Source organism: Clavelina lepadiformis, chromosome 6 (genome assembly GCF_947623445.1).
Source record: "Clavelina lepadiformis chromosome 6, kaClaLepa1.1, whole genome shotgun sequence".
In the NCBI taxonomy this organism is placed as follows: domain Eukaryota; kingdom Metazoa; phylum Chordata; class Ascidiacea; order Aplousobranchia; family Clavelinidae; genus Clavelina; species Clavelina lepadiformis.
This window is the reverse complement of record NC_135245.1, coordinates 13276342-13297094: the sequence shown is the minus strand read 5'-3', so window position 1 is coordinate 13297094 and position 20753 is coordinate 13276342. Positions and strand designations below refer to the sequence as shown.

Sequence of the window (20753 nt, the reverse complement as noted above, 5' to 3'; positions counted from 1 at the left end):
TTAACCAAACGAGGAATAGTTGATTGACAACCCATTCTGTAAACATGTTATCTATTTTGAATTTTTGAACTCATTACACTAAGATAACCTCATAATCTTCATCCTTTTTTGTAAACACGTTATCTACATTGCATTATGAACTGGTCAAATTCAAAATAACCCCTATGTGGTTAACAACTTAATTGGTAAACATGTTTATCTGCACGATTGACTTCGTAATAATCGCGTTGTCATTCTAAAAATAGCCAGTGTTGATTGACACTTTTTCTTTTCTTGAAGATCCTCTTGTTAGAGCTAAAACCTAACCAGTAAATCTTCGAGTCCAAAACATTTGCTGTTTTGATAGCGCATTACGCCTCAAGTTCGAAGTCTGTTATTTTGATTTTCTCGCTCAGTGTGTATATGTAGCGTTGCATGCTATAATTTCGGAGAGAGTGTTTGAATGAATGATAAGAGATTAAGTGATGTTGAAACGTAGGGAGATGTGTTTTGATTGCAATTGGGTTCTTCAGATCCTTTTCTATGAACAGTAATATTTTTATAATTATTCGTGTTTGTCTGAAGTAATAATGAACTTTAGAAAATTTCTAGACAGGATTCGACTTCTAACTGTTCTCAAGAGTCGGATTGCAATATAATAAGATAGTTGTGGTATACACTATCCAGTGTATCCCAAAATCTAACGTAACCAATTGTTTATCATTTTCATTTTGTAAATTGTTTGGCAACTGATTTTTTTTCTGTGACTCGTTGAAGAAACTTGATCGGTGCTCATTGATATAAAAATGTGTTTGCAAATCTCAACTTGCACGGAGGCTAGCAATAAATAATTCACTGGCTAACAAAAAAATTTTGGCATGGAAGGTAAGAACGATTTTAGAGTATATCAGGGGCGCTGAGCTCGAAAATGCCATTAGTTTTTGCAAATTGGCTCTAGTTTTTAAGATATTAGCGAATTTTGATATTTTTGGTACCTTTTAATTTTGAAGGTAGGTTACATTTTATCTTAAGAAACAGCCTTTATTAAATGTTGTTGTAAGTCTATCTGCACTAAAACCACAAGAATGAGCAAAAGCTAAAGACACAATGAGATTAGCTAAATGAAGAGATGCTGCAAAAGCCTATTCTTTTCCATATATTCAACACAAAAAATGCCCCATTTATTCGTATTTTCAACAGATTCTCCTAACATATTGCAATGTGTGAGACTAAGCTTCCAATACCACATTAAAACTTGCTTGAAGTGAACAATAAATAGCAGTAATTTGGTAATAACAAACCAAGTATGACTAAGCCTACACAAGAAAGACAACAATTTGTAAAAACAGACGAAATAAACAACCAATCAATTTTTTCATTTGCCACGGAGTATTCAAAGCAAAACACTATACAAAGAAATATACCCATCTCAGGATGTACATTAGTGAAGTTCTTAGATGCACTCTAGTTAATTACTCAAATTAGCTTAAAGTCATCTGCAGGAAAGTTCTCTTGTACGACTTTCGCCTGTAGTCTTGTTGTGGACAGCTTCGCATTAGGCACCAGCAGTAATCTGCCATCATGTGAGTATCCCATCTACCTTGATATCTCTCATCCATTAATTTGATATCTTGGTGAAACCTTTCACCTTGTTCCTCACTCATATTTCCGAGGTTTTCAGTCAAGCGATCCAAGTGACTGAATAGATAGTGAACTTTTATGCTCATCCTTGATCCAAGAGCTTGAAAGTTTGTAAGCTTTACTTCTATGAGATCCACATAGTTGCTTGCTTTTGTGTTTCCAAGAAATCCTTTTACAACTGTAACGAAAGAGTGCCGCCAGGCTGCCTTCTCAACTTCAGTCATATGTGATGGAAAAACTTAATCTTAAATTAATTTTCGTATTTGTGGCCCATCAAAAATTCCTGATTTTAGCTTTTCAATACTAAGACCAGGAAATACTTTGCACAGGTGATCAAAACAAGCACCATCTTTATCTAAGGCCTTGACAAATTGTTTCATCAAACCCAATTTGTTGTGCAATGTGGGTAAAATGTTGCGATCACGACTGACCAAAGGTTCATTTACAACGTTTTTATCTCCGTGCACAAATTGTTCACGTATGGGTCATTCCTTTTTAATCCAGCATTGATCACTGGCCCGACTATCCCAGTAACAAATAAAGCAGGGATACTTGGTGTAGCCGCCTTGTTGTCCTAAGAGAAAGTTGAACATTTTCAAATCAACGCATATCTCCCAGTTATGCTCAGTATAAGAAAGTTTCTTCAAGATCATCTTTACACTTTGGTAGTGTTCCTTTAAAACGACTGAGTGGCCAATTGGAACACAGGCGAACTTATTTTCGGTGTGAAGTAGCACACTTTTCAAGAATTTTTTGGAGCTGTCAATGAATAACCTCCGTTCTTCTGGTTTATACTCAAGTAGACCTATAGATGAAAAAAGTTCTTCGATGTTTTTACAGTACACAAAATTATCTTCTTGAGAGAAAAATTGCATTAACATTTCTTCTCTGTCCCGGTAAAATGTTATTTTTGTTGCCGAATCAAGAAAGTTATGCTATGTGTTGATGTTAAGGCTTATGTTAGTGCTTGATGGGAGATGATATAAACAAATCTAAGGTCTTATTTACCTCCCAAGCGAAAATTTGTGCCAAACAACTCAACATTTGGGCAAAACTAAATAGCTGCTTTACATGGCTTCAGTTTTTGTTAACCTATGTTACTCACTAGCATACATTTCTAACTTTTCATGGCATATTTAGGAAAAAGCAATATCTCAAAAACTAGAGCCAATTCAGCAAAAGTAATGGCATTTTCGGACTCAGCGCCCCTGATATACCCCTAAATCGATCTAACATATCATGCCTTTTGAAAAAATTTTTTTGTTGGACTGTGATAATTAATTAATTAATCATTGTCGAGCTTAAGTCATGCAAAGAAATTGTCCAGTTCGAAAATGAAGAAAGATAATGATTCTATTCAATTCAACATCCAATCTGTCATCCAATTATGAAAGATCGGTAATGGGATTCGAGCTATGAGGAATTGTCGTTTAAGGACTACTTAAAGCTGTTATTACGTGTACTATCCTATGTCGGATGTCAACAACTGGAGAAGCCCGTGAGGGCCGTGACTCGGGCGATTTTAGTTGTTTTATACAACAATTTGCAGCAGTTCTTTTGAAAAATTCTTTGCTGTCGGTAGCCTATTGTGTTTCAATGTAAGACGAAAGAAAAATACTATACTCAGTGCCACTGTTCCCTCTAAACTGCGAGCGTGCGCAAATGCGCACTGCTGACACGGTCTCTGCGCACAGAAAATCTGTGTTGCGCACAAGAAAAAAATCCAACCTGAATTGAAAATAAACGCATTATAATGACCACAGTGCGCACGTCTGATGTTGCTCACAGTGGTCCAAGGGACCGCTCAGGGAGTTAGTGTGTTTGCTCAGACTCATGAAACATTGTCAGTGGTGGCGAGCTATGGCGCGACTTAAGTTTGTCAGCGCCAAAATTACAGGAGACGTGAAAATCTATCATCGGGGTGTCCGGGGGCATGCTCTCCCGAAACATTTTCAATGTTCATGATCTAAAATGCACAAAATTTTAATTAATTTTTTTTGCTTTTTTGCTCTATGGCTCCCACGATCTCGTACCCTTCATTTCTTTGTTGCTATCGAGCGCTTAATACTCTCATAGGTTTGCAAGCATAGAAAACAGGTCTATTCGTCATGGCAAGATGTTTTACGTCACGTGAGCGTTCGAGCATCAAAGTATGCGGAAAGTAGCCGCAAAGCAGGAGGGGACCAATTGACACAGAGGTTCAATTTACACAACTTCCCCTATTTAAATAAAATTGATACAGCTAATTAGCAGGAACCAGTGAATGACTACCGCCCTGAAAAATTAGTTAACAATAATATTCGTATGCAATGTTTGTTTAGAGCGCGCAAACAAGAAATAGGGGACCCAAGGCGACCACATCGCTCGACTTACCTACTCACACATATAGCCACTAGTGTATAGTATAAAACCGAAAACGCATTTATGCTCAATTGAACCCACTTGGGGTCACGGCTCATAGTATTAGAATAACGACACAAAAAGCAAGGAAGAAATTTATTTAGGTTGCTGATATAGTGATACAATGCAGATCTCACATTAGCCTAGCGACAAAACGAATTACAGTACAGTCAAGAAAGAAACTAAGTTCCAATACATACTTCTGCAGTTGAGTCGAAGGACACGTGAAAACTTACATGTAACACATTTTAACTGGTTGTTCCCGGAGAATTTAACTGCGATTTAAATATAGTACTGTATTTAGCCGATTTACGCAAAGTATGCGATTAAATCGATCCGTTGATAACTGCCGTATTGCGCTACATAGCCTACTTAGGTTATTTTCGTATGACATAGTTTAGGCTGCATGCCAACATTACCACTACACGGACATATTAACAAAATTTAATAGCCAGCAACTACAATTTACGAACAGGTGCAAAAATTACAAAATAATAACGAGCAGGCAACATGACCATCGGCTGTGGTTAAGCAACTCAAGCGACGTATGTAAGTGTCCTTTAAAATCGCACCAATGCAAAATTTACTTGTAAAAACTCTTATGTAACTTAAAAAAATAACTTAATCAGCTTTACAAGATGGTAATAACAACCAAACTACTTAAAAGAGGGTTGCTACAAAACAAAACGTGCGCATGGGTGCAATACAGCTGTCCGTTGGCTACTCGCTTTGTCAACTCTTCAGGATACAGCTTCGTCCATAAGAGCATCGTCTATCTCGCAAGGGCTAGCGACTTCCGGAGACGGGTCAAATCCCACGGACAGTTGCTGAGTTTCCTCGGCAGGCAATGGTAACACTGGTTGAGGCAAGGCAATTGCTATTACATGAAAAACAGTTTACGGGAGGCACACCTTTACGAAAATATTAACAACAAGTAAATAAAAACATTAGTAAGGACAGCAAGATATCACTTGAAATGCAATAACTTAAATCTAGGTTGACAATTATTACAGCTAAAGTCATCTACCTGTGTAATCATTTACTGACTTACGTGGGCTTAGCTTCGATTGAAAGGGCGATTCAGTCAACATCACAGCGCTGTCAGCAGCGGAACTTTCTTCGAACAACTGTTCTCTGCTCATGCTACCGTCATCGATTACAAGATGATCAGGGCTGTGCATTGTAACTGTAAATAATTTTTACTCTATGTTAAAGCTATAAAAGCCTTAATTTAGGAGGATTCTGTAAATTAACACTTATACATGCAACATTCAGTACAGCATGCGACAGAATTCAAAACAAACTAGCTTAAGGCAACGTCATTTAAATTTTAAACTTGTCTATGCTAAAATTTTAGTCTAACACTGGCCAGGATAGACTTCAAGTGATTTCAAGTAACCTATGATAACATGGATGTAATTTCAATAAATAGTTGAAAAGTCTGAGTCACGTAGGATAAAAAACAATATTTTAGTTACCTTCATTGTGAACTGATGTAGAATTTAGTTTTGGATCCTTTTTCACGACATTTGAACGATTTAGAGCATTCGTTAACTTCTGCATGTGATTAGGACTTCGACTAGAGCTAGTTTGCTTAAATGCCGTAACTAATTTGGCATTAATTTGTTCATCTGGTAAAGATTTTGTTGCAGAGACTTTCAATGGTGATGTAGAGGAAAACGCTGTCCCTGTTTTAGCCGATCCTATATGCTGAGGTTTCTTCTTCACGTTGGCATTGCCGTCGATATTTGACTGCTTCTCTGGGATTTTGATGATACTAGAACCTATATTATAAAGTTACACCTTTTTAATAACAAACACAAAGAAATTAGTTAAAGTTGAAATTTGATCGGATTACATGCAAACTTTCAAAATTATACTGATAAACAAGTTGAGATGGCATGACAGAATGGTGTCGAAATGTTGTAATATACAATGACTTCGATTTATATAATTTTTTGGTTTGAATACTGTAATATTGTTTTTCTGGTGTGGAAGGGTTACTAGGTCGTTTGTGGCTATGTGAAACTAGCTTTAAATTTTCACATCAGTTACAAATTTCCATTGTGTTCCAAATCAGCTACAGGAATGGGCAATCTTTGAATAAATGAAATCGCACAATGAAATACATTACTGCATAAAATATTGAAAAATGAAGTGGTGTAATACACTTTCTTAAACGAGACCTGAAAGATTTTACAAGGCGAATATATTTAACACAATGGCAACGTTTTGTTACCTATTGACGGTAACTTTGGAACAGAAGCGGCATGTAACTTGTCTACAACATCCTTAATTGAGCCTTTTCGCGGACGAATTGCAGCATTTTTTTGAACTGGCTGAGTAGACACTTGGCCCAAATTTCCTTTCTGTGGTGTTACGGATTTTGTACCAGAGAACGTTTTAACGGTGCCTGAGGATACTTGCTGAGGTAATGTAGAAGGCATCTACCAAAAAATATCAATATTAAGAGAAAATATTTCCAACGGCAACTCATTTTTCTCTTACTTTGTTTCCTGCATTAGTCAGCGGAGAAGATCCGCCAAGCTTTTTTTCTTTCTTTTTTTTGTCCATTTCACTTTGGTTCTTCAAGTAGCGCTGTATATCCCAAGGGTGGTTTTCATGCCTAACATTATCTGTACTACTTGAAGTTTCACCACCTGTTTAAAAGTATTAATCAAGCTAATATTGCCTTGCCTAGGTGAAAAGGATAAAATTATTTAAAGGGCAAGTCCAAAAACAAGTTGATATTTTATGAAAGAATTCCATTAACTGAACATTCTGGTAATATACTTATAAAAATAATTCGTGGTTAGGTAGTTACAGTAGTAGCAAAAGAAAATCGTAAAAAGTCTCAGTTTTTAGCCTTCTTTTCGACGTAGATGAAGGCTCTTGTTATGTCATACATTAGTCAAGTTACTTCAAATTTATGATTTTGTGAATGTTGTCTTTGATTGCGTATGACATCACAACAGCCTTCATCTATATCACAATTAAGGCCAATTTTGCGATTTTCTTTTGCTTACCTATTCAAAAAGTATTTTTCAAAACTATATCACCAGACTATTCAGTGAGTAATGTCCTTTCATGTAAGATCAACTTGTTTTTGGAATTGCCTCTCACTTCAAACAATAAGTGGCCATTATACTCGGTTTTCATGACAAAGCAACTAACATGTCGATTTCCATAGGAAAACTTAGAAGCATCAGTTTTGAATTATATGCACATACTAAAACATGGCAAATAACACAACAAAGATTTTTTGGACTTTCACTATAGTCCTTCAGCAGAGTAAAAGGCCAGGGTAGAGTATTTTAACATAAACTTGTACAACAAAAGGTTCATCTTAAAATGATGGTTCGATGATGGTCGTGGTGGTACTGCAGTATAACAAATCACAGTTAAAATTGATGTTACTAACTCCGCTTACAAATAGCATTTTTTTCTGAAGTCACCATGCCATCTGCTGGAGCTGGTTTCGTTTTTGTAGTTGATGATATAGCAATTCCTTTGTTTAACTGCACATTTAGAACTATTTTTCCCCGAGATTCCACATCATCGGAGTCCATTTTTTTACGTTTTACTAAACATATGAAGAGACTTTAGAGCTATGAAATTTGTAGCAAAAAATGAAATATACATGCAATAAAAATGTAAATGTAACAGTCAAAGTTTGTTAAACTATGGCGATAGATGGCACCACAACATTTAAACTGTTTTCCTTTAAGTTAGTTTTGCCTGTTTTAAAGGCCTTATGTGCCCACAATTTTCAATGAAATACTCTTGGTGGCATGGCAATGTTTTAAAAGACTTTGGGTGATACATATGCAACTTGTAAACGTGCAAGAATACACATGCTCTATTGCAACGTCTTTTTTACTCATGCAAGCTAGAAAGAGCTTCTAACCTTCCGGAGTCAGATCTAACAGTTAAGTGGTTACCAATACTATACTATAATTTTTGCGACCAAATTCTGAATTACACTATTTAAACTGCAAAATGATTTCGATGGAATTGAATGTATCTCTAGCTTAGGTAAATCTTAGTTTTACAGGACAAATGGATATATACCACGTCAATTTCAAAAGACCACCATATTGCATAGGGTGTTATATTCTGCATAACATATATAAACAGAACCTTAGGAACAATTCAAAATATAATGAAGTACCAAAAAAAAAAAGTATAAAATATTGATTCCCGTAACATTCGTTGAAATGGTGTATCTAATTTTGTTTGCAGCTTTTTTGAAAAGTGCAGACTAGTAAGGAAATATCATTTGCAAAAGTACACATTCAAGTAGTCAATTTTTCCTGTTTGGTATTTATAAATTCATATTAAAGAGTTACTTGAATTTTGATAAGCCTGGTGCATGCATAATTGAATATGTCACACTTTCCATTATGGCTAGACACAAGTTATTGTAGGGGCTGGGGAGATGTTCCCTAGAAAAATTTATAGAATGCATGAAATCTTGCTTTGTTTCAAAAAAGAGTTTCTCAAAGAACTAAAATTGCTGAAATTTGTAACCGTGTGTGCAACAATTTGGTACAACAATAGGCTACAGTCAGTGCTGTAACGAAGTAATTTTTTTAAAGACTCGAGTCAAGTCAAGTCATTTGGGAAATTAGCGTAAGTCAAGTTGAGTAAAAGTCAATGACTTGACTCGAACCATTACAACACTGGCTACAGTGTATACCAATTCCAGTGTTTAATGATTTCATTCTACATTGTATGATTGTACAGACTAAATAGGAAATCATTAAATAAAAATCAAAAAATAAATCTAAATTTGTGTTCTTGTCTTGTCACTCTTTTGAAACACAAAGTCAATAAATCCATCCGAGTACTGAAACAGCAGCCCAGTAAAACCATATTGCATGGATATTGTCCTGATTTGAAACTTATGTGATAAAATTAAAATTTTATTGTTACTAATTGTGCATATAACTGATATGGAGGTATGCACATTCTCTCCAGGATTTTGAAATGGGAAAGGATAAATGACTTGCGACAAATGCAAAAAATATGGCAGTTTACTGCCGCAGTGTGTACCTGTGTTTTCCTTTTTCTCAATAGAAGGTGGCCGGCCTCTACGCTTTTGCACTGGTTTCACGCAATCCTCTTTAGGCACAGGTCGTTTTTTCAGTTTATCTTTTTCATCAACAACTCGAGCCTTTAAACAAATTTAAAACGTTTTAGCCTATAAAACATACCAAATGCAATTTTCAAGAAAATAGTTCAGGTTAATTTTATTATTTTGTGACATTCAGTGGACAGCAGAAGTTTTTTCACAAGTTTCGTGTTTCAATTTTTGCTAAAGACTAAATGTCCAATGGCAATATACTTTTTAGACTCATTAACTCTATTCTCAGCATAATGTAGTAAAAAAGATAAATTCAAACAATATTTCAGTTCAGTGAGTCGTATAGATTTGAAAATTTATGACTTTTCTTGAAATGCTAGAAAGCCTAATTGTCTGTGATTGCGTATGACATCACAAGAGCCTTGATCTACGTCACAGTTAAGGAAAATTTTATGATTTTCAAATGTTTATAATTACTTAACCAAGAAGTATTTTTCAAAACTATTTTATCAGAATATTCAGTGAGTAGTGTTCTTTCATATAAGACCAACCTATTTTTGTACTTGACCCTGACTTTAAGCTACTTGCCTATTTTGGTGCTGGTTATATGAATCCATCATGAAAATTATTTTGCAATTGAAGATATTGTTTACAGCCTCATAATTTATTTCATGATTTTCTCCATACAGTTATTAATGAAAAACCAAACACTATTTATGAAAATATTACATACATTTAGTTTCATGTTAATATAGCGCTATTAAGACAAATTTTGTAAAAAAAAGAAACCAAGTGGAGAGTCATATCTTACCTGCAAGTTAGTTGACTGGGTTCCTCTGATCGGGTGTGTTCCTCTTGCGACGGCATTTTGTCGCACAAGTGTCTTGTGTGTATTTAACAGAGCACCTGACATTCCTCGATCAAGTGATGCATTCAAAACACTATCTTGTGATCCTCTTCTCTGAGTATTTGTTAATGCTGTAATAAATTAAGACTGAACAAAGCTACTACATTAATAATAATTAAGTAAATACCACTAATAAACGATTTTCACATAAAGGGACCACAGTTCAAAAATTAACGCACTTATAGCAGTTGAAAAAAGTAACTCTTATCCAATTTCCAATGGAAGGTTAAATAAGCAAAATGATTGATCAATATTTCATGGTATCATCGTAAACAGTTTTTAAGCTACATTTAAAAAAAAAAGGAAATTGCAAAGGTTTTCCCAAAGTAATAGTCAAATAAAAATTAATTTTTAGACATCTCTTGGTGATCAAAAATGATTTCAAAAAATCACAGCATTAAACGAAATACTGGTAATGGAAAATAACATAAATAAGAAAAAGTTCCTGAGTAATCTTATTTTTTTGTTCATACCTTTTTAGCATGTGACTGTATATAACCTTAGTTCAATGGGTATGCTGGGAAGGCAACTGTGGTCCATTACTACAGTTTTAAAGCAAAGCCTCAGTATACAGGAGTTACTGTCGGTTACTTTCAAAATGTGTTTATTTTCGGTTAAAAGGTTTGTGCACAGAACTTTTACATGAATTCGAAGTATAGTGGACAAGTTATCCAGGTAGGTGTACTTGGATAAAATCATGTCAGGTCGTTAAAAATGAGAGAGTCCAGGAGCGATCCTTGTGAGAACATGTTTTTCAAGCGTTGTAGCTTGCTTTGTTGGTTGTGACTGCTGGGAAGGGTAAAATGCTTCAATTGGTGACAAGCTCCATGACCATGTATACTATTTTTCTGTCTTGGAACAGGCAAAGCAACATGCCACACCTAAATTTACCTTGCTGACGAGGAAGGACTGGGTTAATGATAGGTTATACATTGGTGTAGATCAGTCCCTTCAATCTTTACGGAAGTAATGGAACCCTTGGGATACTTTTACTTATATCATGGAACCCCTCAATAATTAAATTAAAGGTTAAAAAATAAATGAGTAGTAATGAAAAAAAAAAATTTCAACTTCCACAACAAATCGTGAAACTTAAAACATTCCAAAACAGCATTGTAACTGCAGCTAAAGGTACAACATCAAGCAAGCGTGGTTACCATCAGGGCATAGTTGTGAACTCGAGGAAAAAACTTACATTTCCCAGTTATATTTTCCTCACAATCCGATTGTTAATAATGACAATACCCATTTGTCGATGGATGCTTAATGAACAAAAGCTGGGCTCAAAATATTCGATTTGTTGAATTATCGGTATATTTAAGAAAAAAAAATTTTTGCAGTTTGAAAGTTTGCCGTGCTAAACGTTTTAACTGTCACGACTGATTAATAATATGTTTACCCAATGTAATATCGCTAGAACTTGCTGGTTATGGAATGTCTGCACATGCTTTTTTCCTCGTTATTGTTATAACTCATGCCATATAAATCAAACATTATGCTTAACTTTTGCACCAGTTAGGTTCTCAACCTTTTTTTAATACAACCTAATTTTTCTTCATTTTGGATGATTGCCACCCATTTGTTTGCTCCCACGTATCACAAATTAATAGACTGTAATTAACCAATTCCTCAAACATTCAGAAAATGTAACTTAATCTTCAGCACTAAATCATAATACACAACACCATGTAATACGTTGCAAATAGATTAATTATTGAACGCTAATACGTAATAACGACATACTGTATATATCAGTGGTTTCCAACCTTTTTGTTATGACGGACCCCTTTTGCTGCCGTCAAAGCAGTCGCAGACCCCTCGAATGTTTAAAATTTAGTATATTACACTGGACAACAAAAAAATTAATTTTTTGTATAATGGACTTCGAGAACTGGTTTAGGGTAATTTTGGCGTGCTGAATCCGAATCTGAGCTCAGATTTCCTCTATCACATCACATTTTTCTGCAATATCCATGTTCCATATTGATGGATTACACAAAAGTTGCTTATTCATTCACAAGTTTGACACCACATAACCATGCACAAAAGCAACTTCAAAAGCATAGCTAGGTTAACCAAACCAACCAGGTTCGTAAACAACAAAATGTAAACAAGGAGTTGAATACCGTTTATGACGCCGAAGAGGCTTGCGAAGAAGAAGTAGCCACGCAGTTAGGAAAATAGCTGTTTCCAGACAAAGTAGTAGGTGTCACATAGCAAGAATTCGCCACTTGTGGTAAACTTGTAAACTGATGATAACACTGATCAGTTCAAGTTTACTTCTTTTACGCCTTCATCCACCTCTAAAGAAGAAGAAGATATAGCTCAGGAGGCATGGGATGGTGATTGAGTTTCTCTGTATAGCCAGTCTGAATTGAAGGATCTGATCCGAGATTTAAATTTGCCAAAGCATCTGCTGAACTGCTGGTTTCCAGGCTACACGAGAAACATCTTCTCAGACCTGGTACAAGTGCTTCATTTTATCATGACAGAGAGGCGAAATTGAGAAAGTACTTCCAATCTGATGGCCAACTTGTTTACTGCACATATGTTGAGGGGATTCTTCTTGCTATGGGCTTGCCTGCATAACATTCAAGTGACTGGAGACTTTTTATTGATAGCTTGAAAAGAAGCTTAAAATGTGTCTTACTCCATAATGGGAACATGTATGGATCCATACCTGTTGGACACTCCCTGAAGGAGAACTATGCAAACATTAAGGTTGTGCTTGAAAGATTGAAATACTGCCATCACCAGTGGTTGATACCAGGGCTTTGGAGCAGGCATAAATATTAAATTGCTCCAGCTCCGGAGCCCTCTTTTATTATAAATTAGCTCCAGCTCCGGAGCTCATTAAAACCACTGCTCCGGCTCCAGCTCCGGCTCCATTACGTCAAAAACTGAGTTTTGAGGATGAACGCTCAATTAGGAATATCTAGCATTTAAAAACAATCACAAACAAAACAACACAATCAATGAACACAAAACATTTATTTCTGCACAAAGAAGCTCAAAAACCATTCGTGCGAAGAAATAATATTGCCTCTGTCAAGTCTTCTTTCATCGAGCATCTTAAATCAGAGTGAATGATGCGCAATGCGGAGAAAAGTCTCTCCACACTCACTTGTGTTGGTGGCAAAGCTGTAACTGAGTACGCCACTTTTTGCAGAATATCTGGGTACATAGAAATTGCATCCATGACAGCCACTTTTGAGGACCTATCAATATTTTCCATATTGGATAATGCATTGGTAACGTCCATTTTATACCTTTGAAGTGCACTTCCATCTGTAGCTTCTGCTGCAAATTTGCGACGTTTTGCCTGCCGATCTAGAATTTTTTCAAAGTCCTCATCTTCTGAGGTGGGTGAAAAGTTTGCTGATTCTCCCACGTTGGTTTGATTTCCACCTTGTGACAGATTTTTACCTAATCTCCTTTCTTCATGATCCTTCATAGACAGAGCAATTTCGAGTAAAGTAGCTTTCCCTTTTGAATGTTGCTCATCATTCAATATTACCCTGTACATCGGGTCAACATATACTGCTGCCAGCAGCACATCATTGGCGAAAAGTGCCTGCTCACGACGCTCCATGGATGTTCTTATGGCATCAGCCAAATTACCACCAATATGAGAAAACTGGAAAAGTAGTTTTTTCCATTCTTTGAAAAATGACCCTGGTGTCAAATCAGAAGCCTGCAGTTTTTTGGTTGTGACGACAGGATGGCGAAGCAACTCTTCCAGCTGTTTTACTTCGTTCCATTGACCATCAGACAGTGATACAATGGATACAGTGGATGTACAATGTCTACCAAGACAGGTTTCAGTTCAAGAAGGCGTTCAAGCATATGGTATGTACTACCCCACCTTGTAGCTTGGTCATTAATAGCCCCTTTATTGGTTTTTCTCTTTAAAATTGCATCAATTTTCGGAGTTCTTGCTGCTGTCACAACCTGGCGAATTTTGCTGATCAGTGAAGCAACATGTCTCACTTTTAACCTGCTCCAGCTCCAGCTCCATTTGAATTTCAAGTTCTCTGTTGAAAATGCACGGCTCCGGGGCTCCGGGCTCCGGCTCCAAAGCCCTGGTTGATACGCATGGATTTTAAAATGGTGAATTTCCTATTGGGACAAAAAGGAGATTACACCAGATATCCTTGCTTTTTATGCTACTTTATAGTAGAGCCAATGAAGAGTGTTGAGTAAGAAAAGAATGGCCACCAAGAAATACAATAAGTCTTGGAGATAAGAATATCACAAACAACCCGCTGGTTGATCGGAAAAACGTCACTCTACCACCATAGCACATCAAACTTGGACTAACAAAGCAACTTCTCAAAGCATTAGATCTTTATGGAGACTGTTTGGCTACATATGCTCAAAATTTTCTGGCCTCAGCTATGAGAAGAAAAAAGCAGGGATATTTGATCAGAATGTTGCTCAAGGACCACAAGTTTGCGACTACAATGACGGCCATTGAGGCTCGAACTTGGAATGCATTTGCTAATGTGTGTCATAACTGCTGCTAGTTGGCGCAAGGCAATGGCTCTTTGGGTTCCTTAGTAGTTTCTGAGGTTTTTGCAATGGATGCAAGTGCTTTTCTGAAATTCTAGAAATTTCGTACTGCTGCAATCAGGAAGCTTCAAAGCAAAGACTTCATGAAAAATCCAGCATGGTGTATAAGTTCCAAGCAAAGGTTGCTTGAGCTCGGAGTGCCTGGTATTGTTTGCTTGAGAGCACTGGCAAACTCTTCTGGGGAAAAACTAAAGAAGAAAAGTTTCTTTGTCAGGTGTTCCTACCCTACACAGGTCAGACACTTCTTTTGCCACAAGATACATGACTTGCAATCCTTCATCTTGAGTATATCGTTTTTCATCAGGAAAGTTTCAATAGCATTCACAGAGACCTGGCACATATAAGGAAATTGGGTTGCTGGGAAAGTAAAGTTGTTCAGAAACCTCAATGCCTTGTGACTCAAATGAGAAATAAATGGCTTTAACAGATTCTATCCGCTGCAATACCTTCTCCATATAGACCCACTCTAAAGCAAAGAGCAGTAAAGGGAACCACATTTAGATTTCCATCATGGCTGGTCTTTGGTGTGTTAGTGGGATGGTTTGCATTGCCGCACGTTTCAAAGCATTGCAGAAATCTTGACATGCCTGGTAAGAGTTTGCAGAGTCCGATAACAGTAAACAAAATAATTCATGAACAGCAATGTTTATTGCATAATAACTTGTACCCTTGGCACATCTGAATTAGTGTAACACACTAATTTAAAATGAATCTGCCTGTTATCTGTCAAGAAACGGCAATAACAAAGTAAGTGATTCATTAAATATGTATATTAGACGTGTTCCAATTAACATATTATACTTGTTCTTGCTATAGATGGGAATGAGTGTAAGTTGAAGTAATAGCATAAAACATTCATATTAACACTCTATGCTGAGGTTAAAATTTTTTAACAATAATTACGTCGACTTAGCAGACTTTGTAATGTTTCATTTTGCTCAGTTGTTGGTCCGCAGAATCTGTTTGTTATGTGACTAGTAGAATTGTTTGAAGACAGTAATCCTTTTAATGTTTCCTCCTCAACACCTGTAAAACAAACCAATGCTGAGTTTGTTTTACAAAATATTCTAGCTTGAGAATTTCATGTTAAAATGTTCAAGCTAAATGTTTTACATACAGATAACCAAAAATGTTCCGCATAAATGAGCACACACTTAGCAAACATACGATTTAATCATTGGTTCTATGCATTCAAACGAATGATGGCTAAAAGATGTTCTTTTTGGTGGCAAGGGTTGTGTGCACAATGCACATGTTATTGTTAAGAGTATTTCAACTCTTCTTCCTTGTTTTTTTGCAAAAAAGTAAACCGTAAAGTAAAACGGTAGCTGAGTGGTTACTTGCAATAATGTGGCCTGTATTCAATACCCAAGTAGGGTGAAAAACGTTTTTTTGGAATTTTATTTTCATTCGTATATATTTCTTGTAGTGACCCTTACTGAGCATAAAATGCCATTTTTGGGATTTTTAAACTTTTTCCTCATTCCCCCATTTTGAGTTAAAAAATCTATTTTTGGTAAAAATTGCAAAAATCGCTTGAAGCTCCACAAATGTCCAAGTAAAACCAACAAAATACCCTAGAAATATTGGCTAGGGTAGAACACACTATAACATTTGAAAAGTAACAGCATTGAAAGACAGTTTCTGTTTTCAAAAAAAGAATAAATTCTCCATTTTTGGGTAAAAAATGATGGATGCTTAGATTTTGCATAAAACTGCTATGCATTGCATTTCAGCGTAAATACGATGAGTTTTTAAATAATAAAGAGTAGAAACAGTGTACGTGATATTTTGTAGCATTTGGTGACTTCTGAAAAAAATGGAACTTTTCCAATTCTCCTTAAAATGTATTTTTTGTAATTAAAACTTGATATTATATATTAGAAGTAAATTATTTTTGGTATACAAATGAAATATGACGAAAATTTTCAAGTTGTATAATAATTCTACATTTTTATGCCTCATAAATTTTTTTCCTTAAAACAGGTTTTTAAGTATCCTTATTTGTCATGTAGTTATAGCAGTGTAGGAAATATCTATTGAATTGTATTGTATAAATCCAACCTGCTGCTAATTTAGTGGTAAGATCAATTAATATATTCATTAAGCGTTTTAATCCGCTTTCAAAACAAATTTGTCAGTCTTTCTTATTATTTCCAAAGTGTGATATCTACACCAAAGCATTTGGTTTTGGACTGTCTTGAAGAACAAAACAGTATGTATTTAGTTTTCCAATTGGAATACAAAATATTGGCGGTTTTAAAATCACTGATGAAATTTAGAATTACAAAAAGGTCTGAAAATTCCCTAGTGGAACTATCAGCAAAACTTCCAGTTGCGATCTGTATACTTTACGAAATGTTCTTGCAAAAACCTTGCGTATCAAGAAAACATGGGTAATATCACAGAACTAAATTTCCAAGTCTTGTCAGAAACTGGCTGGTTCTATTGATAAAACATTGCTATCACATGATTAATTCCAACCTTATTATATATCAGGATTCCTCAGTTTATAATAAATTTTCTAGATAGTGGTCTAATTTAATCAGTTTTTGAAGACACAATTACAGAAAGGGGAAGATTCTGGATCCTTATACAGCAGTATGTTCTATCCTTGATCAATTTTGATCATGCTTTTGTCCTCAATATGAACCAATGCAATGCCCATCAACAATGCAGTGCAAATTCCAGCAGTTGCACGATGCGATAAAACATATATATCAGCTTCTTCAGCAACAAGTGGTTGTGAAAGCCTCAATTGAACATCTAAATAATATTCAAAATAAGTATCCAGATAAAAAACAATTAAAACGCAAAAATTTACAAATCAATTCGTTGATTAATTATTTGCAGCATTTATGCGAAAACGCATGAAATCAGAACCTAAACTACTCATCAGTCATCACTTACAGTTTGAAATGATATTTCCAGAATATTTGTTGGTTGTTCCATATTCCTTATCCTTTGTTTTTCAATTTTCTTAGGTTTCACGTAATCTACCCCGGCCATCCGCATTGATTCTTTACATCCCATTTTTTCCCTGGTGAACCAAAACAAAAGCTAATTCTTTTGGTGCGATCTGTTGCACGAAAAAGGCTTATTTCTTGCAAATAAAACGTACATATTTGTTGTGAAAGACAAAACAAAGGTATGACGAACACATACCTTACATTCTCGTGGACAAGTACAGGTAACATCAGCTTGCAATTCACATCCTTTTGAAACAAGAATAAATTATGTACTGGTAAGTAATTAAAACAAAGAGTTTATCCAACTAGACTGTAAATGTATTTAAAGCCTTCCTTTTACTGTCATTGTGTCCTCACAAGCTGATTAATTCAGAATACTCAGTAGTAAGTTCATTATAAATTAAGGAATCCTGAGAGAAAACAAGGTTGAAATCAAGCTTGTGATAGCAATGTTTTGCCAATGGAACCAGCCAGTTTCTGACAAAAAACTTGGTTTTGTGATTACCCACGATTACTCATGTCTTCTTGATATGCAATGTACTCACAAGAACTGTTCTCAAAGTAGACAGATCAGCGATTGGCAATTCTGCTGATGGTTCCACTGGGAAATTTTCAGACCTTTTTTAACTCTAGCTTTGATCAGTTATTTTTAAATTTTTTGAAAATGAATATTTTCACGGTATTGTAATGAGAACAGTAAACACATATGGTTCTGGTGCACAAGGCAGACCAAGTAGTGTAGTGTAAACTGTAGATACTGCACTTCGGAAATATAAGAAAAAGAGATTAAAATTTAATGATTATTTAACTCATGTCAACACTTAAATACCAGCAAGAGCAGGTTGGATTTATACAATTCAACAAAATATGTGTTTCCTGCACTGCTACAATTACACGACAAACAATGGTTATTTCATTTGTATACCAAAAATAATTTATTTTAAATATATCATATCAATTTTTTAATTAGGAAAAAATACTTTTAAGAAGAAATGGCAAAGTTCCAACTTTTCAGGATCCACCATACGCTGCAAAGTACATCATCCACTGTCTCTACTCTGATCGTATTTACGCTGGAATGCAATGAAATCAATTTTCATGCAAAATCAAAGAATTTCATTTTTAAAGCGGAAAGTGTTTTTCAATAGTGTTACTTTTTAAATATTATAGTGTGTTTTACACTAGTCAATATTTCTGGGCAATAAAGGGGGGAGGGGGGGATGAAGAAAAAATCTAAAATTCCCAAAAATGGCATTTTATGCTCAGTAAGGATCATTACAAGAAATATATACAAATGGAAATAAAATTCCCCCAAAAAAAACGTTTTTTCACCCCACCCGAATACCCAGTGATGCAATACTGTCATCAAGGACACTTGCTAGTGTTTGTTGAGCATCATCTAATGATGAAACAAACCCAGAATTTTGCGAATTTATACTGTAAATACCAGTACATGTGAAAAATTTTTAACATTAATAATTCCCGCTTCACATTGCACAGTACTTCGCTTCGATGTTTGTTTTATGGACTGTTAATTAATGTTATGTTTGACAAGGTAACATGTAAATTCAAGTAAACATAAGCTACTAACCAATTGATAGGTAAATCCCACAAGGATATGTAGATGGAGTTAAATTCAAGCGGCAAAATAACTAATAAATAATAACTATCATAATGCACAATAGCACACGGGCAGTATTGTCCACCTAACTTACTGGAATGTCTAGCAGGTATAGTCTTCTGAGGTTTCTGTTGCAATACAAACATCCCACTATTATCCGGCATGCTAATTTTTGATGGTATTCTAAAGCAGCAGTTTAGTTTTATGTCATTTTATTTAACTACAATTATGCCTTATAGGCTACAAGTTACTGCTTATCACATTAAACACTAACTATACACAACATATGCAAAAACAAATAATTGTTATTTCCCCAGTAACCAGGTCCATACATTTGAGAAATATTTGTCATGACAAAGATGGCATAAATACGCACAATATCAGAGCTACTTTCAAACACAAAGCATTGCATTCAGTAGCTCATTGGCCACTAGTATGCCAGCGTGTTTTACAGAAAAATCTGCACACTGACTTTTTTGAACAAACACTGGAAAACCAAGGCTGCAATAAAGTCGATTTAAGAATAAAAACATATGCAGTGAGCGTAGCACCAAGTATGTTAATAATTGAATTAAATCAGAAAATAATTAAAGCTATTTCCATAATATAGGTTCAGACCACATTTTGGCTATTTTACTCTAGTGGTCTCTCAGGTGGCGTATAATTTTCTAAATATGTTTATATCAATGTAAATTATGTGGTTTATGATACAATAAAGGCTGCATAATATAACTACAGAAAAAACAATCAGCCGCTTTTTAAGACCATTTTGGTACAACTCCGTAATGTTTTACACAAAAACATCCATTTAGTTATTAGTATGATCAAACGTCAATATTACAAAAACTCTTATTTTCTCCACCATTTTTTTGCCTACAGCCAGGCGCCAAATGGTTGTGTTTGGATGTTATTATTCAATTTAGGCCTATTTTACTAACGTATTTATTACTTATATTTGCAAATGATCAAAACAGAATTTAAGTTCTGACTATGTTAATCCAGATCTGGTTATAGTGGCTTTAGGTATTGTGTATAATAACGAAAGTGGTGGTCAAAGCAAGTGGCTATTCTGTAATTATTTCTCTTCACATTAATTAGTTAAGTTTATATGGATTTTGTTTTAACATAAAATGAACCTGTTATCATCAAAAGTGAAAGGATCGGCTTCTTGTTGATCACACTCAATACCAGAAGAAATCGTTGTGTCCTGAAATAATACCAACAGATGCATTCAAAAATAAAATTCATGAAATCAAAGAACAAAATAAAGCATCAGTCAACAATTATATGCGTCATAACAGTGACCAATTATCCAGTAGACCAAAATACTTGTGGGAAGTAATGATGGAGCAAGTTAGTAAAACCAGCATTGAATATATCATTTATCACTTTGGAATTGGCATTTGATTTAAAAGAGTTTTTCAATGGATTTACAACTGTTCAAAACAATTCTTGTTACCTATAAATAAAAGTATGGCATTTGTTCAATTCGGTTGGTCAGTGTGCCACAATCACAAAACTTCTCCTGTAAAATTATTCTACTAAAATTAATTTTGTATTCATCAGCATTTTCCTGTA

General features: G+C 35.2%; 2 protein-coding genes and 1 long non-coding RNA gene across 9 annotated transcripts in view; all 3 read right to left on the bottom strand.

The window, feature by feature from the left end:
• Positions 1–4102: 4102 nt before the first annotated feature.
• Positions 4103–20753, bottom strand: part of LOC143463497 (uncharacterized) — a 50966-nt gene continuing 34315 nt past the window's right edge. For 4 of the 6 annotated variants that reach the window (XM_076961977.1, XM_076961980.1, XM_076961978.1 and 1 more), the window contains 11 exons: positions 20312–20382; positions 19270–19358; positions 15489–15611; positions 9918–10084; positions 9076–9196; positions 7451–7603; positions 6529–6680; positions 6260–6467; positions 5499–5804; positions 5072–5206; positions 4103–4897 (listed from right to left, as the gene is read on the bottom strand). In XM_076961977.1, the coding sequence (XP_076818092.1) occupies positions 4761–4897; positions 5072–5206; positions 5499–5804; positions 6260–6467; positions 6529–6680; positions 7451–7603; positions 9076–9196; positions 9918–10084; positions 15489–15611; positions 19270–19358; positions 20312–20382 (1662 nt within the window). In that variant the 3' untranslated portion in view covers positions 4103–4760. Of the gene's footprint in view, positions 4932–5071; positions 5207–5498; positions 5805–6259; positions 6468–6528; positions 6681–7450; positions 7604–9075; positions 9197–9917; positions 10085–15488; positions 15612–19269; positions 19359–20311; positions 20383–20753 lie in introns of all 6 variants that reach the window. The other 2 variants (XM_076961981.1, XM_076961979.1) reach the window with 2 other exon arrangements.
• LOC143463500 (uncharacterized) lies at positions 12140–12838 on the bottom strand. Its single transcript, XR_013118320.1, has 2 exons — positions 12694–12838; positions 12140–12594 (listed from the first exon to the last, which is right to left on the bottom strand). It is a non-coding gene; the product is annotated as an uncharacterized LOC143463500 (long non-coding RNA).
• On the bottom strand, positions 12986–15482 carry LOC143463498 (uncharacterized). 2 transcript variants are annotated; one of them, XM_076961984.1, is made up of 2 exons: positions 13283–15482; positions 12986–13187 (listed from the first exon to the last, which is right to left on the bottom strand). In XM_076961984.1, the coding sequence occupies exons 1-2, from the start codon at positions 13603–13605 to the stop codon at positions 13091–13093; spliced, it is 420 nt and encodes a 139-aa protein (XP_076818099.1). In that variant the 5' UTR covers positions 13606–15482; the 3' UTR covers positions 12986–13090. The 2 variants fall into 2 exon arrangements, with proteins under 2 accessions (XP_076818099.1, XP_076818098.1); XM_076961983.1 differs by having other exon boundaries at positions 12986–14916; positions 15032–15482.